The sequence below is a fragment of the Leopardus geoffroyi genome, chromosome C1, assembly GCF_018350155.1.
Source record: "Leopardus geoffroyi isolate Oge1 chromosome C1, O.geoffroyi_Oge1_pat1.0, whole genome shotgun sequence".
Taxonomy (NCBI): Eukaryota; Metazoa; Chordata; class Mammalia; order Carnivora; family Felidae; genus Leopardus; species Leopardus geoffroyi.
In genome coordinates, this window is record NC_059328.1 from 26,643,116 (window position 1) to 26,668,845 (window position 25,730).

The 25,730-nt window shown below is 52.0% G+C and overlaps 2 protein-coding genes across 4 annotated transcripts; both read left to right on the plus strand.

The window, feature by feature from the left end:
- Positions 1 to 14: 14 nt before the first annotated feature.
- Positions 15 to 2,688, plus strand: GJB4 (gap junction protein beta 4). Its single transcript, XM_045476627.1, has 2 exons — positions 15 to 136; positions 1,545 to 2,688. Exon 2 carries the CDS (start codon positions 1,630 to 1,632, stop codon positions 2,428 to 2,430), a length of 801 nt encoding a protein of 266 aa, XP_045332583.1. The 5' UTR covers positions 15 to 136; positions 1,545 to 1,629; the 3' UTR covers positions 2,431 to 2,688.
- GJB3 (gap junction protein beta 3) lies at positions 2,399 to 25,320 on the plus strand. Of its 3 annotated transcripts, none has more exons than XM_045476626.1 (2): positions 2,399 to 2,416; positions 23,721 to 25,320. In XM_045476626.1, exon 2 carries the CDS (start codon positions 23,755 to 23,757, stop codon positions 24,565 to 24,567), a length of 813 nt encoding a protein of 270 aa, XP_045332582.1. In that variant the 5' UTR covers positions 2,399 to 2,416; positions 23,721 to 23,754; the 3' UTR covers positions 24,568 to 25,320. The 3 variants fall into 3 exon arrangements, with proteins under 3 accessions (XP_045332582.1, XP_045332580.1, XP_045332581.1); XM_045476624.1 differs by lacking the exon at positions 2,399 to 2,416 and adding an exon at positions 19,300 to 19,977; XM_045476625.1 differs by lacking the exon at positions 2,399 to 2,416 and adding an exon at positions 20,473 to 20,598.
- The last annotated feature ends 410 nt before the right edge of the window (positions 25,321 to 25,730 follow it).

The window sequence follows — 25,730 nt, forward strand, 5'->3', positions numbered from 1 at the left end:
CGCTCACTCTCCCTTGGCTCATTGGCTCAGAAAGCTCCACCCCGAAGAGGAGTGAGGAACAAAAGCTGCCTCTGGGAGGCCCTCAGGCACACAGACAAGCCCAGGGACCAGAGAGTGGCTGCTAGACCCAAGAAAGGTGAGGACCCAATCGGGGGCCGGAGAGGGGGCTGGGAAGCAGGGACCAGGTGGGCTGAGGAACCTCGTGAACTCAGGCTGCAGGCTGGGCTCCTGGGAGGAAGAAAGAGGACAGAGGATCCCTGGAGAAACCCCAGGGAAGCCCCAAGGAGGGGAGGGGACATCCTGCCAGACCAAAGGGAGGACAGAGGACCAGAGAAGAGACAAAGAAAAGGAGGGACCAGGAAGAGAGAGTTTCTGCTCAGTTCAGCAAACATCTATTGCGTGCTCTCGGGGCCAGGCCTGGTGCTGAGTCCTGGGGGAACAGATGATCCAGGCGTAGAGGCTGCCCTCCAGACGCTGACAGTCTGGTGCAGGAGACAGGTAAACAGGCTATTTGAACACCAGTGATCCATTCTGCCATGAGAGATAGAGGAGGGTATTCAGAAAATGTCCCAGGGTGAGAAGCTCTGAAGACGGTGAGGTCTGAGTCAGGGATGGGGCGGGGGGGCTGGGGCAGGAGAGAGAACCTGATGGCTCTCCAGATAAGGGGGTGTGGAGGACAGAGCACATCGGACAGAGGCCCGACCAGGAATAATGGGAGACCTGGCTGACAATCAGAGAAGACAGGTGTCCCTGAGAACAAGTACATGATCAGGGGTGGACCGAGCCAGAATCCTGCCTTTGTCCCTTTCCCAGGCCCTCCCTAAAGCCGAAATGGTTGGAATTCCAGAGGAACCCACTGTGGTCAGGACAGTCAGCGCTCGCACGGGTGCAGGGAAGGGGAGGCGCATGGGGCCAAACCGCCACAGCTCCAAAGAGCCTATTTAGTGTGGGAGGAAATGTCCAGGCTGGGGATGCCCTGGGCCTCTCAGTGAGGATGGTTATCACTCAGGGGTTCTTCAAAGAGGCCAATGTGAACACACCCAGCACAGGGCCTGGCTCATGTTGGTGCTCATTAGAAGCTGGAGGATAATGATACACACCCCTCCTCCCCTGCCCCTGTCGAGCCCCAGCAGCTGGCAGGAGGGCAAATCATCCAACCTGCACCTTCTTCCTGTTTCTGTAGAAGTCATGCTATCCACAGAAACTTGGGGTCACAGAAGTTGGCAGGCACATCCATGGAAGATGGTTACCTTTCACGTTTATCCATTACCCTGTAGAATAAAACATCCCCTGATTTTGGAGCTGGAAGATGGGAGTTCAAGACCAGCTCCACCATTTCCAGCAGGGGGAGGCCTTGGGTAGGTGGCTGTCTAGGCCTTAGTTTACCCACTGCCCCCCCCCCACTCCATGAAATGGGGATAACAGCCATCCCTACCCCCCCCACCACCACCACCACCAAGTCATTGCAGGTGAGGACGTGATGACAAGGTGGTTCTGAAAGGGTTTTGCCAATCGCACCTTCAATAAAGGGCACCCATTTCCAGGCTCTCCCAGGCCTCGTGGCCCCCACCCCGGAGTGGGCACTCGCGGTGTAGACCGTCCACGTGAGGAAGCAAGGACACAGTCGGCATGAACTGGGCGTCCCTGCAGGGCCTCCTGAGCGGGGTCAACAAGTACTCCACGGCGCTAGGCCGCATCTGGCTGTCGGTGGTGTTCATCTTCCGCGTGCTGGTGTACGTGGTGGCCGCAGAGGAGGTGTGGGACGACGAGCAGAAGGACTTCGTCTGCAACACCAAGCAGCCAGGCTGCCCCAACGTCTGCTACGACGAGTTCTTCCCCGTGTCCCACGTGCGCCTCTGGGCCCTGCAGCTCATCCTGGTCACCTGCCCCTCGCTGCTCGTGGTCATGCACGTCGCCTACCGCCAGGAGCGGGAGCGGAAGCACCGCCTGAAGCATGGCCCCAACGCCCCGTCCCTGTACGACAACCCCAGCAAGAAGCGGGGCGGGCTCTGGTGGACGTACTTGCTGAGTCTCGTTTTCAAGGCTGCCGTCGACTCTGCCTTCCTCTACATCTTCCACCGCCTCTACCAGGACTACGACATGCCCCGGGTGGTGGCCTGCTCCGAGTCCCCTTGCCCCCACACTGTGGACTGCTACATCTCCCGACCCACGGAGAAGAAGGTCTTCACCTACTTCATGGTGGCCACAGCTGTGATCTGCATCCTGCTCAACCTCAGTGAGGTCGTCTACCTGGTGGGCAAGAGGTGCCTGGAGACCTTCAGCCCGAAGCGCCAGCGGTCTCCACGCCGGGATCACCTGCCCGATACGTGCCCCCCATATGTCCTCTCCCAGAGAGAGCACCCCCAAGATGGGAACTCTGTCCTAATGAAGGCCGGGTCGGCCACGTTGGATGCAGGTGGGTTTCCATAACCTGTGAGGTTGGCGGCTGGGACCACCGGGCCCATGGTCTGTTCCCTAAGGCCACCGCAGGGCAGTGGCCTCTTTTCTGCAGCAGGGCAGGTGAGGAAGACGGTTGTGGGGCTCAGGAAGCACCCCCATGGGCCAGTGCTGGAGAGCAGCTTGGTCTCTAGGTCCTGAGCCCCGGAGGAGGGAGGTTGACGGCTGGTGGGGATTTTGTATATGGCAATGGGGTATGTCAAAACCTTAATAAATGTGATTTTCCCAGTATTTTGTAGACCAGGTGGGGAGTGGCGGGTAGAAGTGTCAGGGGGGTTCACCATGGACCTCAGAGAGGAGCCACAACCACTCAGTGGGTGCCTGCACCCCAGAACCTCAGATCCAAGGTCATCGATGCATCACACACACACACACCACCACACCACACACACTCACACGCACCACACAACATATACCACACATACACACACAGAGTGTGCCCCCAGGACGTGGTAGGAATGCCAAGAGGTGGCTCCAGGGGTGTCTGGACTCTGCAACCAGCCTTGGTCTGCAACCAGCTGGCCAAGGCAGGAGGAGTGGGATCCCAGGAGACCCTGGGCCCAGCACAGGTCAGTTCTCAGTGGGAGCCCCTGCAGTGAATGTGCATGGTTCAGGAGGCCTCGGCCCCTCCCCCATTCCAGCCTCCCTCACCCTGCCCATCACACTCCTCAGAGAGAGAGTCTCCCTGAGGGTATCAGGGGAAGGCTGGGAGGGAGGGGAAGGTGCTGAGAGTGAGCCCAGGATGGGGAGTCTGTAGAGATATCCCCACAGGCCACGGACCTATTGAGAACATCAGAGCTACAGGGTCCCTCCCAGAGCCTCCAGTCTGAGGAAATCCCCCTGTCTTCACCAGACACACATTTCCTCATCCTCCCACCCCCATCCCCACCACTCAGACCTTGACCCCTCCCCAAATCACACCTCCAGTATGGACCTGCCTCAGAGCCAGAGCCCCCACCAACAGCCCAGGGGAACAACCCTCCGGGAGGCCCCCAGGCCTCCTCCAGTCAGCAGCTCCCATGCTGACCACACCTACCGTCCTCACACATCACCGACTCCCTGACCATGAATGGCACCCCAGCCACCCAGTTGTCCCAGCCAGGAGCTGGCCTGACACCCTCATGCCCTCCCCGTCTCCCAGCCTCTCACACCCCACAAGCCAGTGCCAGTGCAGTTCATCCTGCTAACTCCAACCCTAAATGTCTCCTGAATCTGTCCTTCCTTTCCCACCACCCTTCCACCATGGGGACAGAGTAGTCCTTCTATATATGAACCTGACTCTGGCATTCTTCCTGCTTTAAAAATTCTTCCACTACTGCCACAACCCTCCATTGCCCTCAACCTGACCCCTGCTGGCCTCCCCAGTGTCACCCCTGCTTCCTCCCCCCTTGTTCCCACCAATAATACCAAAGGGCTTATGGGTCCCCAACCAGACACATCATGCTGTGTCATGCCTCATGCCTTCGCATATGTGTTCCTTCTGCCTGGAATACCCTTCCAATCTCCCCTGGGATGCTTCCTTGAACCCCACGGTTCAAAACCTTAAACCTAGCCTGTGCCTTTGCCTTTGCCCATCAGTCTGTGAGCCCTTCACGGGCAGGACGCTGACTCACTCAGGTCCCCAGCTACCTTTAATAAATGTTTGGTAAATGAGTAAATGGGCTATGAGCTGCCTGGCGGAAGAGACCTGTCTTGTTTATCTGAATCCTTCACCACACCTAGCCCAGGAAGCACAGATAAGTGTCCTCTCATTTGCTTATAGATTCCATTATTGTTGCTGTTTTAACTAAATCTAGCCTAAAGATTTCATTTATAGTTAAGGAAACTGGCCTGGAGAGGGCCCACCTAGCTGGGCTGTGTCTCTAGTGGTCCATAGAGAGCCTCTGTGCCCCACGCCCAATTACGGGACAAGATCAGGAGTCACTTCTTAGGTCAGGGTCCCTGGAAACAGAAACAACAGCAAGAATTTGTTTGCATGTGGTGGAAGGAGCAAGAGAAGCAGGCTAGGGAGGGGAGCAAACTGAGCTGGGTATGGGCTCAGGGAAACGGCCTTGGCCTGATCCCTGTGGGGTGAGAGGCCTTTGGATCATAAATCCCATCTCTGAGTTGTCCCAGCAAGAAAGGGCATCAAGCTTTGGAACTCCCATACCAGTCAGTCATTGGCTTCAGGCAACCCCATGGGCAGCAGGACTGACAGGAAGGGGTAGGCGGTTCCTATTCAATCAAGGTCAATTCTCCAGGGACAGCTAGAAGCCACGAGTGCCCTATATTCACAGCAGCTGGGGAATGGTTGTCCCCCAGTAAAGGGGACATGGGCAGGGCACCAATACCATCCACTGAACTCCTGTCCCCAGGAAATAAGGGTGGCTCTACCTCCAATCCAGACCAGAGCTGTGGCCACCCGATCCCAGAAAGCAGGCTGATGCTCTCAACCAGTTCAGAACCAGGTGACCCCATGCTTCTCAGACCAATGAAGCCCCCACCAGCCATAGCCATATCCCTCTGAGATTCCAGATTCCCCATTCCAGTTTCTGCCAGCATATGGTGAGTGAATCCTGGGACCTGACTACTCCTGTGGCAGCCCTGTTCATAGGTGCTGTTCTCGGAGATCCCAAGTCCTGAGCCAGTGACCCAGAGAGTGGTGGAACACCATCTGAGCCACTAGCCATGGAACTTTTTTTTCTCAGTCCTGCCCACACTCTCAAGGCCCCCCCACAGCCCTCACTACCACTCTCAGAACTTCCCATCCCCCTTCTTTTTTTATAATTTTTTTTCAACGTTTATTTATTTTTGGGACAGAGAGAGACAGAGCATGAACAGGGGAGGAGCAGAGAGAGAGGGAGACACAGAATCGGAAACAGGCTCCAGGCTCCAAGCCATCAACCCAGAGCCCGACGCGGGGCTGGAACTCACGGACCGTGAGATCGTGACCTGGCTGAAGTCGGATGCCCAACCGACTGCGCCACCCAGGCGCCCCCCATCTCCCCCTTCTTGAACTCCCTTCGCTCAGCTCAGGCCCCTGCCATCTGTCTCTTCTGCCTTCTGCCCCACCCCCATTGCTGCCACCTCATTGCTTCTAGCTCATTGAAGACTTGAGGACACAAGTCAGGGTCTTTGGGTATTCTCTCATGGCCCAGGGCTGCCGGAAACATCTGGGCGTCACTCTGTCCTTTTCATTCCATGCCGTCGGTGCCTCTCATGACCTCCTCCTCTGTTCCATTTAGCTACCCACTCACAGGACCACACCCCAGACTTTGTCTTCACCCAGTACTACTCCACCTCTAGAATCTCCCACTTGATTCAAGCCAACAAATATTTATTGTTCACTTTTACGTGACAAGCCCCACGCTAGGTGCCAAGGATCAGACACAGTCCCTAATCTCATGGAGGTTATATCCCATGAAGAGAACAGCTCTTAGCATCCTGGAGTGCACAGGGTGCTGAGGGGAGGGGGGAGGGAGGAGGGGGGAAGGGGATCCAACATCCAGGGATTCAGGAAAGGCTTCCCTGAGACTTCTGAAGCCCACACCTAGAGAAAGAAGAGGATTTTGCCAAGCAGAGCAAGGAGGGGATGCCAGGTGAAGGGACAACATGAGAAAGGCATGGAGGGAAGAGCAAGGACAGGGTGACCAGGACAGGAAGTAACCCAGAAGGGCTGGAGCCCAGTGAGGGGGCTGGCAGTAAGAGTCAGGCCCAAGTTGGCAAGGGCTACATCATGCAGAGGTTTCATGGTAAAGCCCTGTTAAGGATTTTGGACTTCATCCTCAGGACAATGAAAAGTCACTGGAGAGACTCAGCACAGAGGTAAGATGATCTCATGTGCAGTGTCTCTGGTTAATGTGCAGAAGGGCCAAGGCAGGGCTACTTATTTGGAAACTGATGCAATAGTCCAAGTGACAAACAACAATGGCCTCAACAAGGGTGTGTGCATTGGGGATGTAAAGAAGTTGCTGGATTTAAGAAAGATTTACGAGATAGAATCAGATCAATTGGGTGATTTGAGTGGGTGTGCGGATCAGGGAGAGAGGAACCGTAGTGACGCCCAGGTTTCTTCTCAGGGTGGTGGTGCCATTTCCCCAGGGGAGAGGCAGGTTTGAGGGACATAGTGATAACTTCAGTTGCAGACACGTTGAGTTGGGGAGACAAATAAGATATCTTGGTTATCTCCTCTTGTTCCTGGACCACCTTAGCCCCTGGATCACCTTCTCTCTCTCTAAGGCTATGCGTATTACCATTTCTGGTGACCACATCTAACACCTACCTCGCCATGCTTTGACTTCCTTGTTCCCCTCCATCTTTAGTCACCCACATATGTCTTGTCTTAACAAGAGCTGCATCATCTCCTAGCTCACCCACTCTGCTTCCCGCTCCAGCGCTCCCTCTGCCACATCTACTGTTTCACCATCCATCATCAGCCCCTTTATGTCCTCCCTCCCCTCTTTTCCCAGCTTAGACTCTGTGGGCCCCCCATAGATGTGTCCTGCTCTCCCTTGCCATTGCCTGCTGCTATAGTCACTCACCAGGCAAGACAAACCCCAGTTAAAACCAGCTCTCCATGTGGCACCCATTCCAGAGCACCTGGAGAATAACACAACTGCACTGACTGGTTTCAGTGGAAACTTCTGAGTACAAAGCTCCAGTGGGCACTCAGCACCTCAGGCAAGTCTACATTTTCCTAAAACTTTAACCCTAGTCTCTGAGATGACTATATCATACCTTCTCCTCTTGCCCCCTTTTGCCTAAACCTCCTCAGCTGACAGGCAAGCATTATGCGCCCCTTCACTCTGCCTTCTCCCCTGTGACACGGATGAGCGCCCCTGCTCCTGATACCCCCTCCTCTTGGACACTGGACCCCTCACCTCTCACCCCTCTGGACTGTGCTCCACAGCTATTGCCTCACAATTCTGTAAAAATGCTATAACGTTGTCCTCTCTCTTTCTGTCATTCCCTCTTGACATCACATCCTTCTCCAGCTACTGCCCCCTTTGCAAAAAACAAAACTCTCTAAAGGTGGTCTATACTTGCTGTCTCCACCTCCTCATCACATTTACTCATTCTAGTCAGGACTGTTCTTCCCAAGTTCACCAATGGCCAACAAGCTGCCAAATCCAGTGGTTGGTTCTTCAATCTCATCTTACTCCCCCAGCAACATACAGCCACTGAGAGCTCCCTCCTCAAACACCATCTTCCTTTGGCTGCCAGGAAGCACCCTGTCCTGGCTTTCCTCCCACCACATTGAGGGGCCCTCCTTGATCTCCACCGATGCTTCTTCTTCCTCTTGCTGGTCTCTAAATGCAGGGTGCCTTAGGGCCCAGTTCTCTACCCTCTTTTCCCCTCTGTGATCTTGTCCAGTACCATCTATAAAAACCATCTATAAACCAATGGCTCCCACATTTATATGTTCCCACCTAACCACTCCCATGAGTGTTGGACTCATATATCCAACACTTCCTTTCAGTCATCCAAAACAGAACTCCTGATCCTACTAACAGAGAACAGATTTATGTTCTCTCCCAGTCTTCCCACCTTGGAAGAGGAGATCCCCACTCACCCAGCTGCTGAGTTCAAAAACCTACATGCCTCTTTCTTCACAATTATATCCACACCATTAACAAATCACATTGGATATAATTCTAAGTTCAAAGTCCATTCCCTTCAGACCATCTCCAAGTGCTTCCATCCCAGGCCAAGCCACCTCACTGAACATCTGGATACCTGCAGCAGCTGGCCCCCTCCTCTCTTACTCCTCTGCTATTCCTTCTGCACATGACAGCCTGAGAGATATTTCAACCAAGATCAGTCAAGTCACCCCCTTGCTTAAAACCCTCCGAGTGGCTTCCATAATGGCCATAAAAATGAAAATTAACCATTCTTGGGGCATCTGGGTGGCTCAGTGAGTTGAGCGTCCGACTTCGGCTCAGGTCATGATCTCATGGTTCATGAGATCAAGCCCCACATCAGGCTCTGTGCTGACAGGGCAGAGCCTGCTTGAAATTCTCTCTCTCTCTCTCTCTCTCTCTCTCTCTCTCCCTCTCTCTCTCTCTCTCTCTCTCTCTCTCAAAAATAAATAAATAAACATTAAAAAAAAAAGATTTTGTTCCAAAATTATCCCCCAGGTAGGAAGGATTTGTTTTATATCCAAGTCCTTACCAAGTCTCTCACATTGTGGGGCATGCTCTCAATTACTGCATTTTGAAAAACAGAATGCTCTTTGGGGGAAACTCATTAGCCTGAAATTACCCCAATCAATGAAGTCTTGGATATCCACAGAGGTCACTGGGTAGAATCAGAAAAAATGGAGGCAAAGACATTTCACACAGATTCCATCATTACTCCCAGTGGTATGACCTTCCAATTGCAAATATTTTCTTCCTAGGCAAGCCCTTAAAAAAACAAAACAAAACCACATTAAGAACAATAAAAAAAAAAGTGGTTGTGTTAAGGAGATGACATATACACACCTACCAGATGAATTTTTTTTAAGCCATACAACCTAATATTACGCAACTGGGTTTTGTGGAGAGAATAAAGTTCTCAGTATCATTCACAGACTTAAAAAGCACTATTTCACAAATAACTTGGACAAAAATAACGTTTGTGTGTTTTGTAAAAGGTTAATGATAACAAACAAAACTCTAATGACTATTAACCCAGGTGTTACAGAAAAATGTTCAAAGTTTAAAGAAAATTGCTTCATAAACTATTCAGGGTAGAAAAAAATAATAGGTTTACTACATTGTTCTATATAATGTGATTTTTTATTTTTTTTTAACGTTTATTGATTTTTGAGACAGAGCATGAATGGGGGAGGGGCAGAGAGAGGGAGACACAGAATCTGAAACAGGCTACAGGCTCCGAGCTGTCAGCACAGGGCCCAATGTGGGGCTCGAACTCACGGACCGCGAGATTATGACCTGAGCCAAAGTCGGACGCTTAACCGACTGAGCCACCCAGGCGCCCCTATAATGTGATTTTAAAAACAGGTTGCAAACTCTAGAGAATATTGTGCTAAGTGAAATAAGTCAGAGAAAGACAAATACCATATATATGATTTCACTCATATGTGGAACTTAAGAAACAAAACAAATGAACATAGTGGTAGGGGGGCAGGAAAAGAGAGACAAATCAAGAAACAGACTCTTAACTATAGAGAACAAACTGATGGTTACCAGAGGGGAGCGGGGTCCAGAAATAGGAGAAATAAGTGATGGGGATTAAGAAATGCACTTGTGGGGCGCCTGGGTGGCTCAGTGGAAAATGGTGGCTGGGAGAAGAAAAGAAAATGAAAGGGTGTTCGTCGCGAAAGGATGGGAGCAGTCAATTTTTTCCTTTTGTTACGGTTTAAGAGACTTGGGAATATTTAAATAATAATGAAATGAATCCAGTACACAAGAAAGGAGGTCAAGGTCCCCCTAAAGCCAGAGGGAATGGGATGCAGAGCCCAGATGGAGGCACATCGGCTACTGTAACAGGAGGGAAGGAAGAAGTGGGGAGACAGGTGCAGGTCACCCCCGTCTCTTACCACAGCCTCCCCACCGCCCTCTCACTTAGCTCCTCCCTCAACATCTGCCCATGTTTATGCAACAGATCGACAGGGGACCTGAGAGGCACCTCCAGACCTGACCCCATGACCTCCCAACCTGCTAGCCCCTCCTACATTCACTTCCTTCTGAATCTAGCCTAGGATTGGGATCCAGAGTCTCTCGCACCACCCTCACATGAGAGCTCTTAGACCGGTGTCTGTCCTCCCCTCTAGACTGCAGTCTCTCTGAGAGCCAGAACAGTACCCATCTGGTTTGTCAGTGTATCCTCAGGCCCTGCATCATGCCTGGCATACAGTAAAAGGGTAAGAAGTATTTGCTGATACAGTAAAAGGGTAATAATGAGATAATGACTGGAATGAACTGCTGTCCTACCAATTTCCCCATCGTCCCTCTGTCCCTCCTATCTAGCAGGACTCCAGGCCCAGATCAGTCCAACAGTGCTTTCCCATGGCTGCACCCTGTGCTGGGCTCTGCTCCAGTGAACCCAACAGCCAACCAGAGTGAGGTCACTGCAAATCCGTGTTCTCCCGCCCCACCTGACAGCCCTCGTTCTTCCCTGCTTTGGTCTGTCTGCTGTCATTTATGGTGGCGTTTGGCCTTCTCAGTCTTCTCCACTCCCCTCGAACCCTCTAGCCAGTTCTATCTTATCTTTATCCCACGTCTCAGAGAAAGCAAAAGCTATCCAAGAATGCTCTCCTGTTGACTGCCACCAGACCAGTCGCCCTCCCTCCTTTCCCCCAGCACAGTAAAAGGGGTGAGCTCACTCCCCTTAACGCTTTAAAACCCCCACCCCCACACCCTATGCCGAGGACTCCTCTCTCCCACCCCCTCCTGCCTTCCTGTTTCTTCAACCTCTAGCTCTCTCCTGGCTCTCCTGGCACTTAAGCAGGCTCACACCTCTCCCATCCAAAAATCAAAACAAAACCCTTCCTTGACCCCATGTCTCCCACAAGCATCTCCTTATCTCTTTCTTGGCTTTTCCAACTGTGCATCCTAAAACAGGTCTACACTCACCATTCTGACTTCCTCATCTCCCACTCCCTCCCACCAGCTATGATCAGTCTCTGCTCCATCACCCCACTCAAACCACCCTGCCCTTGCCAAGGGCACCTAAGATTCCTTTGTCACCAAGTCCAGCGGGCACTACCATTCCTTGAGCCAGGAGCCATTTAACAGGGTAAACAGCCCTCCCTCGTTGTACCTCTTCCCATATCACAGACACCTTGTACGTTCTGTCCACCTGGCCCTTCTCCAAGGGGGAGTTAAAGGCGACTGCCAGGCGTGCCACCGGGCCTCTCGACTTCAGGGTGGATGTGTGTTCCAGGTGGGACCATTCGGGGTTCTTCCCCAGATTATTTGAGTCTTTCCTAAGGGAAACTTGGGAAAGTGTGAGCTCAGAGCCCATCACCATGAGCAAAACCATGTGCAAAAGCCCTTCAACACATGGAGAGAAGCCAACGGTCAGAGAGGAGCAGAGGTGAGGCCAGCTGGAGAGGCTCTAGACACAGCCAGACCTGGCTCTACTGAGTGCTTCTGGGGCTCTAATACATCCCTCCCCTCCTCGTGTTTCTACAAAGCAATCAAGTGCCCAAACTAATTCAAGTCAGATTTCTGTCATTTGCAAGCAAGAGCACTGACTAATACACTCAGGCTTCTTCAGTTTTCCTGATGCTCCAGTCATACCCCCTCAGTCTCCTTCAACATCCCCCATTGGGGTGGTCCTCGGGGCTCTTCCCAAGCTGTTTGCTCCCCTCAGGCTCCACTCCCTCCCTGAGTGAGCTCCCCCTTTATCATGTCCTTCATCACCATCTGGACACTGCTGACTCCAAATCTGTATCTGCTTACAGATTATTTCCTCATCTCCTATTTTTCCCTCATAGTCCTCATTTTTCTTAATATTTCTATTGTGATAAGATATACATGAAACTTCCATTTTAACCATTTTTAAGCACACAATTCAGTAGAGTTAATTTCATTAATAACGTACAACCATCACCACTATTTCCAGAACTTTCTAATTACCCCTAACAGGGGCACCTGGACGGTTTAGGTAGTTAAGCGTCTGACTCTTGATTTCAGCTCAGATCATGATCTTACCATTTGTGAGACTGAGCCCTGTGTCAGACTCTGTGCCAACAGCATGGAGCCTGCTTGGGATTCTCTCTCTCTCTCTCTCTCTCTCCCCCTCTCTCTCTCTCCCCCCCCTTCCCCTGCTTACATGTATATGTGTGCTCTAAATAAATAAATAAACTTTAATTCTCCCTAACAAAAACTCTGTACTCACTAAATAATAGCCCCTACTCACTCCTCCACCCAGCCCTTGGTAGCCTCTAACGACTACTGTCTATGGATTTACCTATTCTAGACATCCCAGAGATCATACAATATTTGTCTTTTTGTGTCTGGCTTATTTCAGTTGGCATATTGTCCTCAAGATTCATCCATACTGAAGCATGTATCAGACATGACTCCTTCGTATGGCTGAATAATACTCTACTGTATGGACATACCACCTTTTTGTTTGTCCGTTCTTCCTTTTGATGGACATTTGGGTTGTTCCCAGCATTTGTCTTGGCTATTGTGAATGGTGCTGCTATGACCACCCATATCTGAACCTGAGTCCCTCTTTTCAGCTCTTCTTGGCCTTTACCTAGGTGTGGACTTGCTGGGTCATATGGTCATCCTGCATTCTTTTGGAGGCACTGCCGATCTGTCTTCCACAGCAGCTGCACCATTTTCACACTGGCACCAGCAGTGCATGAGGGCTCCCCTTGTTCTTCTCTTTCCTGTCCCTGTCCCATGCATCCAGATGCCTCTTGCACATCCACACATGTGTGTTCCACGGACACCCCAGCAGGGCATTTGGATGCAGAGGAAAATTTGGTTGTGTGAACAACCAGTGCTGAGCCACACCCCACCCCTGAGGATCTGGGATGGGCTGTGTTGGGCATGAAGTGAGGCTCAGTGTTGGAGTGACACTGTCTGATGCTCACCTGAATCATAAAAATGGGGGGTTTACAAGTCATGTCTGAACACTCTCATGGTCTTGTCAAGATGACTGCACTGGAATATCATCAAACACACATGTCATTTAGCCAGCTCCAGATACAATGAGCCTATCATTTTTTTTTTTTTTTTTTTTTTTTTTTTTTTTTTTTTCCTGCTTCTCCCAACCTGCTTTCTTTCTTGTGCTTCCCAGCTCGGCCAATGGCAAACCATCTACTCAGGTGCCTATATCAGGACCTCCCCAGTTTGTAGAAACAGCAAGTTCAGGAACCACAGCCCTGCAGCCCAGTCCCAGTCTAGGCTCTACTTCCTGAGGCCCAGGGCCCATCACCTCCTCAACCCAGAATCAAGGCTCCAGAAGCTCCCACACTGCAGGTGGCAGGCTGATTTCAGGCAACTGGCACACATTTCACCCCAGGCTGGCTTCATCAGCCCACACCTTTGCAGCTCAAAGGACAGCCCAAGCAAAGACTTCTTCCTCATCCAGAAGGAGAGCAGAGGCTGGGTGAAGACAGACAAATTCAGACAGACAGACAGCCCACCTGTCCCTTAATTACCAGGTGTTTGAGCCTAGTAGCAGGAAGGAGGGGAAAGAGATGAGGCTTAATCAGTGAGGGCTTCCTGGAGGAGGCAGGTGGCCAGGGAAGGACTTCTAGAGGGTAGGTAGCTGGGACACTAAGCTAAAAGGAAACTGGTGAGGGGCGCCTGGGTGGCTCAGTCGGTTGGACATCTGACTCTTGATTTCAGCTCAGGTCATGATCCTGGAGTTGTGATTTCAGGCCCTGCATTGGGCTCTGCACTGGGTGTGAAGCCTACTTTAAAAAAAAATTGAAGAAGGGAACTGATCAAACACCTGCTCTGTGCTGGCCTGGGATGGGGGTTTATTGTGTGCATGTATTTACTCGTTTGGCAAGTACTTTGTCTACAAAGTGCCAAGCACCATTTTAGGCACTGAGGATACACCAGTGGACACAACAGACCAAAAAAAAAAAAAAAATAGCTGTCCTCACAGCCTCTAGTGATGGGAGAGACAATTAACAAGAAGAATATGCAAAATATAAAATATGTGATGTGATCATAGTTGCTAAGGAGAAAATTTAAGCAGGAGAGAGAGTGTGGGGAGGGAAAGGTCAGTTCTAGATGGGGAGGCCAGGGAAGGCAAGGCAGCACCCGGCACAGAGAAAAGCAAGCACACAGGCCCTGAGGCTGGGAAAGACCCTATGCAGACCCATGCACAGCAAAGAAGTCAACAGGCCGGGCAGCAAGAGAGCTGAGGGCCATGGAAAACAAGGCCAGAGTCCTCAGGTGAGGCCTGAGAAGGACCACCTCACACAGGCCATCCTGATACCCCTGGCTGTCACTCTGAGTGAGCAGGAAGCCTGAGCAGCGCTTTAGGGAAAAGAGGGGGCACAATCCCCTTGGTGGCTGCGTCAGCAATGGATGAATGGGGGCAAGGACAAAGCAGGGTGACCCGTTATGAGGCTACTGCAGTAATCCAGGAAAGAAACAAGCCGTGGGTTTGATGTTACCAGGATAACCTTAACAGAATCTGTGAGAAGCGACCAGATTCTACTAACAAGTAGATGAGTAACATTGCCATTTACTGGAAGAGTAAGTAAGAAGGATGGAGAGGGATGTAAGGAGCAGGTTGCTGGGTAAAACACAGGACAGCCAGCTAAATTTTAATTTCAAAAAAAGAATAGATAAGTGTCTTTTAGTATAAGGAAGTCCCATGTACAATCTAAAATTCAATTTTAACTGAGCACGTGATTCGGGGTATGGTTTTACTTAAGGGGAGGGGCGTTTACTTGTTTTCTTTGTCCCTAAATCTGACAATCCTACTAAAGGAAGGAGTTAGATTGGGGACAAGGTGAGTCTGCTATACTTACTAGACACTGATAGGAGAGGTGGACGGGCGGCTACGCACATGAGCCCAGAGTTCAGGGGGCTGGTCTGGCTGGAGATAAATAACTATCTAGGAGTTGTCACCCTAATTCTGATTATTTTAAGCCCTGAGACTAAATGGCACTGCCAGGAGAAGGAGCGGGGCCAGAGGAGAGAAGGAGCCTAGGACTGAGCCCCAGGGCACCTCAATACTTCAACGTCAAGGAGATCTGGAGGACCCAGCAAAGGAGACGGAGAAAGAAAAACCAGAAAGGAAAAAAAGTCAGGAGAGTGTGACATCCTAGGGACCAAATTCCTGCCGGGAATGCAGAGCCTTAGCTGTGGGAAGCCAGGCAAGAGGGTTCAGGTGGAATGTGATGAACCAGGGACTGGTTAGAGTGACTTCAAGAAGGGATGGAGGGAACAAATGGAGATGATGCATCAAGACGACTCTTTTGAGGAGTTTTACTACAGAGGAATGGAAAGAAACGAGGCAGATGCTGGAAGAAGGGAGTGAGGGAGGTGTGTTTGTTTTTTAAGACCAAGGACTACCAGCACATTTATTGTAAAGGGAAAGATCCAGTAAAGAGCAGAAGGGAGAAGATGGAGGAGAAAGAAAGGAGGGAGGTCCGGGGCGGGTGAGAAGGGGTGGGATTCAGGACACATGTGGAATCTTGAAGCTTGCCAGCAACTCAGAAAAGCCAGGCGTTACCTCTATTTGACGATAAAAGCTGTGTGGGCAGAAGTTCCAAGTAAGTCCCAGTGTCTTGGAAGGAAAGCAGTATTCTAGCCTGGATCCTGGGACATCTCTTCCTTCCTACCCACAGCCCCAGGCATGCTGCAGCACGGCTGGAAAGCCCCCATTCTTCCACCTGACCTGCTTCCCAGCTGGTTCTGCCTGCCCCACTCTGCTCAAGGGAAGAAAGAGCCCCTGCCGCACATACACAAATGCAAGGAAACCCTCAGCCAGAGAGGGAAGCCCCTACCTGAGGCCTGGGCAGAGTTTCAGACACTGGGGGAGGCCTGGAACAGAACCAGCCCCTGCCAAGGCCTGGGCCAGAAGAAGTACAGTGCCAGGCTTAGGGCCCGCCACCCCCAGAGAACAGGTGTAGACCCTGAAGGGAGTGTGGGTGGCTGGGGCAGCTTCCAAGCCCTGCTACAACACAGTCTTGCCCTGAGGCAGGGGGCTGGCCTACATGACCTCCCACACATTCCCCTGCTCAGGGAGCAGGACTTGGAAGTGGGACGACAGGGCCTCACAGCCGCTTTCTGGAATGGGGACTTGTCCAGATCCCTCCAGAAAAAGCAGAGGCCGGTTGTTGGAGACACTGCCTGATGTCAGGAGGGAGGGGGCAGCATCTGGCAAGGTCCGAATGATAAGGAGCTCGGCAATAAAATCACCTGGTCACCAGAGCAGAATAACCCGACCACACACAGAGACCCTGCCACACGCCACCATCTCACAACCACACATGCACACAACCTCACAAAAGCCTCCCAGCCACCTCTGCAATCATACCCGTTCACAACCACACCACCAACCATACACCCATATTCCCCACACACCCTCCTTAACACACAGCTACCCAATCGCACTTACCAGACAGACAGTCCCCACACATAACTTTCTGTGCACCCAGCATTTACTTTGCAAACAATAACTGAGTGTCTGCACTCTGGAGAAGCAGCAGGAGTGCTACTGCCAAGCCCGCTGCCCTCTTAGAATGTCAGGGAACGTTCTGAAGCGACACTGCCGAGGAAGTGGATGAGGTGACTTCAGATGGGGTGCCCAGGGAATACCTCTTCAGAAGGTGATGAGTGAAAAGCAGTCTGGGCAGAGGGCCAGGCGTCCATGCAAAGGCCAGGAGGCTGGACTGACTGTGGTGTGTTTGTGGAGCAGAATGAAAGCTGGGGTGACTGGAGAAGAGTGACCAAGGAGATGTGGGATAGGAGACAAAGCAGGACCGGGTCGTTTGGTGCTTTGTAGTCCAATGTCAGGAGAGTGGGTGTTAGTATAAAAGTAATGGTAAGTCACTGCGAGGTTTTCATAGGTGAGTGACATCTGATTTACATGATGAAAGCATTACCTTAGCTAGGAGAAACCATGGGAGGAAAACTTTTTCAGTTCCCAGAGTAGGGAAGGCATTTCTAATTATGACCAAACCCAGAAACCAAAAAGATAAGATGGACACATGTGACTGCATAAAAAATATTTTAATTCTGTATGGCAAAAATTCCATATTCAAAGTCAAAAATACAAGTGTGTAACCAGGGACGGTATCTTTTTTATTTGTATCATAGACAGAGGGCTTATTGCTTTAATATATAAAGAGCCCCTAAGAAATCAATAATTTAAAAGGCAACCATCCACTAGAAAAAGGGCAAAGGCAGGAGCACCTGGGTGGCTCAGTTGGCTAACCATCTGACTCTTGATTTTGGCTCAGGTCATGATCTCCCAGTTCATGAGATCAAGCCCCGCATTGGGCTGTGCGCTGACAGTGTCAGCCAGCTTGGGATTCTCTCCCCGCCCCCCTCCGCCCTCTCTCTCTCAAAATAAATAAACATTTAAAAAAAAAAGAAAGAAAGAAAGAAAAATGGGCAAAGGCAAAGGACAGTTCACAGAAAAACAAACAAAATGGATGTTAAGTATATCAAATGATGCTCATCCTCAATCATAATAAGAGAAATGCAAAATAGAAGTATAATGAGATACCACTGGCAAAGATCATACAGTTTGATAATGCTCTACATTAGCAAGGACACAGGGACGCAAGCACTCACGTCTGGTGGCAGCGTAAACTGATACATCTATGGAGAGGATTTGGCATTATCTATAAAAATTAAAAAATGAGCATACAACTTTACCCCAAAAATTCCACTTCTAGGAATGTATCCTATGGACCTAATTTTAAAATGTGTTAAATGATGTTTGTCCAAGCATATTTATTGCAATGGTGTTTATAATAGAAAGTAGGAAATATATGATTGGAAGCAGCCTTACGTTTCATCAGTATGTGACTGATTAAATACATGATAGTACACATACTGTTTAGCTGTTCTATGCACAGAACCATGTGTATAGCATACCCACATTGGGTAAATGTCAAAAGGAGAGTATCTATATAGTCAAAGATGCATAGCTGATCTCAGGAAGGAGAAACAAGTAACTGGAAACCTGGTGGTCATGTGGGCAGCCCTGGTCACATAATCTGGGGTTCAGGGAGAAGTCAGGAGTAGCACCACAAGTGTGGGACTCCTCAGTGCTGGATAGTATTGAAAGCCCCCAGACTGGATGAGTTCACCCGGGAGAGAAGAGGCTAGAGCCTGGGACATGCCCACCCTGGACACCAGCATGTGGCCTCCAAGGTGCAAGAAAACTGGGAGTGTGGTTCAAGGAAACCCAGGGAAGAAAGTGTTCTGAGAAGGAGGCAGTGGTCACCCGCTGTGTCAGGTGCTTCTGTAGGTCCAGGAGGGTGGGGATGGAGACACGACTGTTGGATTTAGCATCATGGAAATCCGCGGTGACCTTGACAGGGCCGCCTTTGTGACACAGTACCGGGATGGAAACGTTGTTCAAATGGGTTGAAGAGCGACTAGGAGGGAAGGAAGTGGGGAGCAGGTTTGCTCTGAGATGCTGGAGAGCAACAGGCTGCAGGGAGCAGATGGCAGACTCGTGGACCCTCACAGGACGCTCTCATGTTCACACATCCCCCAACACTGGCACATACACAGAAGCACTGAGACCACCCGGCATGGGGTCTCAACAGTGATGTTCAGGGGCCATGACCCAGTGAGTAAAAGACGGCCTCTGCCCTGTGGCTTTGCCCCATCCAGAAACCACAAGGCTGAGATCTCCAGAGCTGGCTCTGCTGCTTAGCATCTGTATGACCCTGGGTAAGTCACCTAACCTCTCTGTACCTCAGTGGGAAGGGTCACACCTTCCTCCCCACTGTGAGGATGAAATAAAGTCTGCCAGCCATGTCTGGCGCAAAGATGTCTCTGAACACGCAATGCAGGGTTAGTCTCTATCGAAATGAGTAGTCGGTAGGGTGACCGTGTAATGGATCTTCCCAGGTTTGGGGGCACTCTTGAGAGTAAGGGGAGGATGCGAATTACACTGGACCACAGGTGGCAAACCCGTACAGTCCTGGGGAAATCCCATGTACAGTCACCCTTGTGTTAACCACACCATCTCTATGTCTCCATCTCTATGGAGACAGCGAGGGCTCAGCCCCAAGGTGACTAAGACCCCAGGGCTCCCAGGGAGGCCAGAAACGCTGGGGTTTCTCCAACAAGGCTGGGAAAGCTCCTTGTCACAGCACACTAATAAATAAGACAAAGCCTCTTTGTCCCCAGAGCCCAGCCCAGCTGCAGGCCCGCCTCCTTCCGCAGTCTCTAGGGCAAGGGCGCTCTCGCCCCAACATCCGACCCCCTCGCACAGAATCTGCCCCTTGTCCTAACTCCAGGCGACCACCTCTGCCCTCACCCCTGGACAAACGATCCCCCCATCTCCTTTCCAGGCACAGGGCTCGCTGTGTCCTTTCCAATGTGGACGCAGAGTCTGCTCCCCACCTTGGAGGCCACAGAGCCTGAGCCAGGCACCGCCGTGGAGGCTCATCGTGCCCAGAGTGCCCCCAAGCAGGGTCCCGGCCGGCGCCGGGCAGGAACAGAGACCTGCAGGGCGCTGGCACAGTCGCCGTGGCAACGCGTGTGGGCGAGTCATGATTGCAGGCTGTCCCGGGCCACAGCACTTAACAGTTTAGAGTGCCTCCCGCCCCTGATCTCATTGGAGCCTTTGCAACAGCCCTGCCCATGGCCACCGATGCCCCCATTTCCCACATGAAGAAACCGAGGCTCGGAGCAGCGACGAGCCCCTCGGAAGGCCGCCCCGGCAGCGGGTGGCAGCGGGACTAGACGCGGACCCCTTGCGGCCGAGCCGGCTCCCAGGCTCCTCCCCGGCCCTCCCTCCTCCGCCCCCCCCCCCCCCCCCTAGCTGAGCCCGCCGCCGCCGCGCGCCTGGCCTCCACTGCAGAGCCCGGCTCCCGCCCCTCCGCCGCCGCGCGGGGCTCCCGGACGCGGGCTCCCGGTGAGTGTGCGGGTGGGGTGGCGGGACACGAGCGCTCCCGGGCGACCCCCAGCGGCGGGGCCGGCTGGGGGGGGGGGGGCGAAGGAAGGGAGGTGGTGGAAGGGTCTCCCCCAACACCCTCAGTGCCTTCTCGCCCCTCGATTCTGGGCGAGGTGGGGGCTCTAGGGGGCTTGGAAGGTTCTGAGACACCCCCCTCCCACGTCCGCAAGCTCCCGAGCTGCCCCGGATGAAAGGAAAGTGGGTGAGGGGAGTGGGGGGAGACTGCAGTGGCATTATAGAGTGTGGCGACAGTTGGGCAAAGTTTGGTCCTGGGCTGGGAAAAAGAGGATGGCTGGGGAGTGGGGGGGGGGGGGGGGTAGTGTTGGTGGCCGGCTGGGGTAATCAGAACTGGCTCCACCTGTCCCAGTTCTGAGCTTGGAGGGAAATTCTTTGCAGATGAGTGGAGTCCCTGGGGTGTGTTGGGCGGGACTGGACAGACAGGACCGGAAGGTGGAAGGTGGGAGGTGGGGACCCAGAAGGGGGCTGCACCCAGGTGGGTGTCGGGTGACAGGGCCCCTCTCCTCTGGAAGGCTGGCAGACTGGGCTCCAACCACCACTTCAGTCTTTTTGAGCTCCCACCAGGTGAGTGGCAGGCTGGGGAGGGAATGATCTTAAGATTCTTACAACAGCTCAAGAAAGTAGGAATTCTTTCCCTTTAGAGATAAGGAACGGAGGTCAAAACTATTAAGGGATTCTTGGAAGTCACCTGGCTAGTAAGGGGCAGAGCTGAGGCTGGAATCCAGATGTGACTCCATGCTCAGTGCACATTTCTCTGCTCGTCCCCATAAGGCGAGGTCTCAGAGGAGCACGTGGGGGAGAAGAGGGTCTGCAGGGATGGGGTCTTCTGCAGTCACACCATGCTGTTGGAGATTCCCGGAGAAGAGGCATCAGAAGAGCTGAGGTGTTGAGAAGCAAATGTGCCTTCTCCCTCTGGCCAGAGCTGGGAAGTCCTTCCCCCAAGCTACCTTGTCCAGATTGTTCTGCAGGCTACCTACCTGCCCCCACCTCACAGCCCTTCCCTCCAAGCTGCCTCTCTGAGAAGTCAGCATGCATTTCTTTATCACCCAGCACTTACTGAGTACCTACTGTGTGCCAAACACTAGGCACTAAATATAACTCAGTAAGCAAAACAGCACTGATATTCTAGCGGGGGAGACAGACAATAAATAAGAACCAAAAAATAACAAATACTTTAATTTCAAATGGTGATTAAATTCGAGGAGGAAAATAAAGGAGACAGGAGCAGAGTGACTGGGAGGGCAGGGCTCCCAGACCCAGGGTAATCTGGGGAGTCCTCAGCGATGAGAAGGACCCAGCCATGCAAGGTTCTGGAGAAAGAGCATTCCTGGCAGCAGGAATAATTGCAGAGTCCCCAACTCTCCCCATGTGGCTGGAGCAGAGAGAGGCAGAGTGAGAAGGTAGGAGAGGAGGGCAAGAATGTAAAATCTGGGGTTTCATCCTAAGCGTAATGTGAAGCTAGTAGAAAGTTTTAAACAAGGGAGTGACAGGGTCCAAGTTAGTGGATTCTAGGGGCCCGGGAACAGATGCCGAAAGGCCAGCGAGGAGGCCCTGGCAACAATACCAGCAAGAGTGATGGTGGTTTGGAGCAAGGTGGTAGCAGTAGAGGGGTGAGAGGGGCCCTGCAAGATTTGGACCCACAGGCATCATGCATGCTCAAAGGGGCATCGTGTGCTCCAGGAGCGCCCACATGTGCACACAGGCCCACACATGCACATGGAGACACATGTTCCCACACCCATGGCAGCAGGCAGACACTAGATGTACTCAGGCAGACCCACCCATCCACACCCTCTGAGTCATCCCAGGACTGGGAGGAAGATGGGTGGTTCTGGGGCCTGAACAAAGTATGTCTCCCCACCACGGAGCCCTGGCATCCAGCATGGCTGGGGTGGCTGGGGCTCCCCCAGGCTCTGGCACAGGGAGAGGGATTGTCTCTAGATTTTCCCTGGATCTGGTGTGCCAGGAGCCAAACCACCTACCATCCCCCACTCACCCCCAACCTGAGTTGTTCTCCCAACGTCACCACCTACTGACTGGGAGACCTTGAGGAGGTTATTTCTCCTCTCTGAACCTCAGTTTCCCCTCTGAAGAATGGGCTTGTCAGGGAGCAAGAAGATCCTCTGCCCTTCTACCTGGACTATGGTCCTGCTAGCTGGACTAAGAATGAAATTAGAGACAGATAAACAAGAGAAAATCTAATTTAATTTCATGTGAATGGGGAATCCACACGGATGTGGAAATTCCAAAGACAGATAAAAGGAGGTATATATGCCCTCCTGAACTAAAGAGAAGGGAATAGGGGTCTGGGACTTCAAAGGGAAGAAATACAATTCACCAAGGATGAAAATGAGTAAATATTTGGTAAACAAATGTTTGCTGGGCCACTCAGAAACAATGGGATGTAGAGGACTTTGATCGAACAGGCCTTGCTAGGCTCCTCTCTGTCTACCCTCCTTAGTTCGTATAACAATGTAGTTATCTCCGGTGATGGCTCTCTTCCTGGAGCAGGTCCTCTATCTGAATACTTCTAGGCAGTTGAAGGAGAGATAAAGAGCTTTTCCTGAATCTGATGAGCTTTGATTGCTTTTAACTCAAAATCATCTGCATGCCAAAGTGGCCTATCTTGGGGCGGCCTGCCCTTGGCCCCTACAGGCTCATGACCCCACCCTCACAAGATGGTAGCAAGGAATCAGTGAAGTAAGTTGCAAGAACCTGGTCTGGGACAGGCATCCAGCAGAGGAGGGGTAGGAGGTGGTGGAGAGCACAGCCTGCCCCCCCCCCACACCCCCGCACTGACAGCCTGGCCTGGAATCCAACTGCAGTTCTAAATGAGTGATTCGGCCTCTCTAGATTTCACAATGAGTGGCCAGCATTTATTGAGCACTTACTATGGGTTAAGTGCTTTGCAATGGTAATCTTCATCTGTAAATGAGAAGCATAATAGTATCTACCTCATGGGGTCATTATAAGGACTAAAGGAGATAGTGTTGCACAGCTTTTAGCTCCTCGGCTGACCCATAGTAAATGCTCAATAAATGGTCATTGTTATTATCAGCAAATGCACATTCCCTTCCTTCATGCATACAAGCTCTGTGACTTTTGGCAGGTTACTTAGCCTCTCTCTAGGCCTGTATCCTGCCCGTAGCCTGGGAGGAATAATAGTCCTGATCTCAAAGGGTCATTGGCTGATCAAACGCATCTATCCACATAAAGACCCCAGAACAGTGCCTGATACACGGTAAATGCTCACATCAAATGTTACCTATGCGGAGCACCTGGGTGGCTCAGTCGGTTGAGCATCCGACTTCAGCTCAGGTGGTGATCTCGCGATTCCTGGGTTCACACCCCCCCATCAGGCTCACTGCTGTCAGCCTGTCAAGACAGAGCCCGCTTCGGATCCTCTGTCCCCCTCTCTCTATCCCTCCCCTGCTTGCAGTCTCTCAAAAATAAAAATGAAAAAATACATAAATATATACATATATATGTGTATATATATATATATATATATACACATATATGTGTGTATATATATATATACACATATATATGTGTGTGTATATACATATACACATATATATAACAAAATAACATATATATGTAACAAAATAAAAAATTAAAATAATAAAAAAATTTTAAATGTCACCCATACATTAAACATGGACTTTTCCCTTGCATGCCGTCAGGTGGGCACGGCCCCCGGCACGCCCGCCAAGCACCATGGACTGGAAGACGCTGCAGGCCCTCCTGAGCGGCGTGAACAAGTACTCCACGGCATTTGGGCGCATCTGGCTGTCGGTGGTGTTCGTCTTCCGCGTGCTGGTGTACGTCGTGGCCGCGGAGCGCGTGTGGGGGGACGAGCAGAAGGACTTCGACTGCAACACCAAGCAGCCCGGCTGCACCAACGTCTGCTACGACAACTTCTTCCCCATTTCCAACATCCGCCTCTGGGCCCTGCAGCTCATCTTCGTCACGTGCCCCTCGCTGCTGGTCATCCTGCACGTGGCCTACCGGGAGGAGCGCGAGCGCCGGCACCGCCAGAAGCACGGGGACCAGTGCGCCAAGCTGTACGCCAACGCGGGCAAGAAGCACGGCGGCCTGTGGTGGACCTACTTGCTCAGCCTCATCTTCAAGCTCCTCATCGAATTCCTCTTCCTCTACGTGCTGCACACGCTCTGGCATGGCTTTGGCATGCCACGCCTGGTGCAGTGTGCCAACGTGGCGCCCTGCCCCAACGTCGTGGACTGCTACATCGCGCGGCCCACCGAGAAGAAGGTCTTCACCTACTTCATGGTGGGTGCCTCTGCCGTCTGCATCGTGCTCACCATCTGCGAGATCTGCTACCTCATCTTCCACAGGGTCCTGCGAGGCATAGCCAGGAACAAGCCCCCGAAGGGCCACAGCCTCCCATCCTCCACCAGCCGGGCCTCCACCTGCCGCTGCCACCACAAGCTGGTGGAGGCTGGGGAGCTGGGCTCCGACTCTGGCGACGACAAGAGACACGCGTCTGCACCCAGCATGACCCCCATCTGAACCACAGGCTGGGGAGCGACGCTGGAGCTGCCAGTGGGGACAGATGGGCAGTACTGCACAGGGGGAGGGGTCCTACAGGTGCTGGGTGCCCCCACTTTGAATTCGCTAATCTATCCCGTTTCATTTTTGGCAGATTTTTTGAGCACTGGGCACTGTGCTGTCTACCCAGGTATGAGTCACACCCCAGAACTAGCGCCAGCCCTTGGGGGAGACAGACATCGAAACAAACAAATCAACGACTGAGTGCGAGGGGACCCCCAGGAGGCTCCCAGCAGAGCTTCCGCCTAACCCAGGAGGGAGTGATCAGGAGAGACTACCCTGAGTACAAAATGTTTGAGAGAGGTGAGAAGGGCTTCCTAGATGAGAAAGCAGCAGGTGTTTGCAGGTGAGATGTTTGCCCTGGTTTGGAAGCACTGGATCAAAGGGAATTTCATTCCCTTGGGAGAAGCACCCAGGTTCTGGGCTGGAAAGGAAGTAGTCTCTAAGCAGTGGGAGGTCCAAAGGCCTGAGGGTGAGCTTGTGAAGGGGAGGAGGAGATGGCTCTGTGACGCCACCTGCTGCTCGAGATACTCGGGTGTCCTCCTGGTCCCCACTGTCCTCAGGGGAAGCCCCCTTTCGCCCAGTTCTGCTCCTCCCAGGCTCAGACAGCTTTTCTGCCATCTTCTTGCCACAAATGTGCTCAACCTAGTGCCAGCCTCTCAGACTCTGCTGCCAGAGACTCAAGGTAGATGTTCCTTGAAATCAATAAAGGCTGTGTTTTATACAGGTTGGTTCCGTCCTCTGTTCTGTACTCCCACCCACAAGACCCTGAGGGCAGGGAAGGTAGCCCTCAGGAGGGCTGTACGTCTGGGGGTGAAGGCAGACTGGGGCTGGGGTTGATCTGGGTGGGGATGTGGGTGGAACCTACTGGTATATATGTCGTGATTGTAAGTGTGGTCACAAGAGGACGCTGTGCTCCCTCTGCGACAGTGCTTCCCGCGTTTCTAGTGAGAACACTGCTCTGAGCACACACACAATCATTGTTCTCCCCATAGATAAACCACACTCCCTCCTTCTTTATAACTCAATCACCACCATCAACAATCCACGTCCCCACCCTGTGTACACAAATCTCTGTTATTCATACTCTCACTCCTTATAATATGCCACAACAGGATGGTTGT

Coding starts and splice junctions, on each gene's coding strand:
- GJB4 (XM_045476627.1), top strand. CDS start 1,630: ATGAACTGGGCGTCCCTGCAGGGCCTCCTGAGCGGGGTCAACAAGTAC.
- GJB3 (XM_045476626.1), top strand. CDS start 23,755: ATGGACTGGAAGACGCTGCAGGCCCTCCTGAGCGGCGTGAACAAGTAC.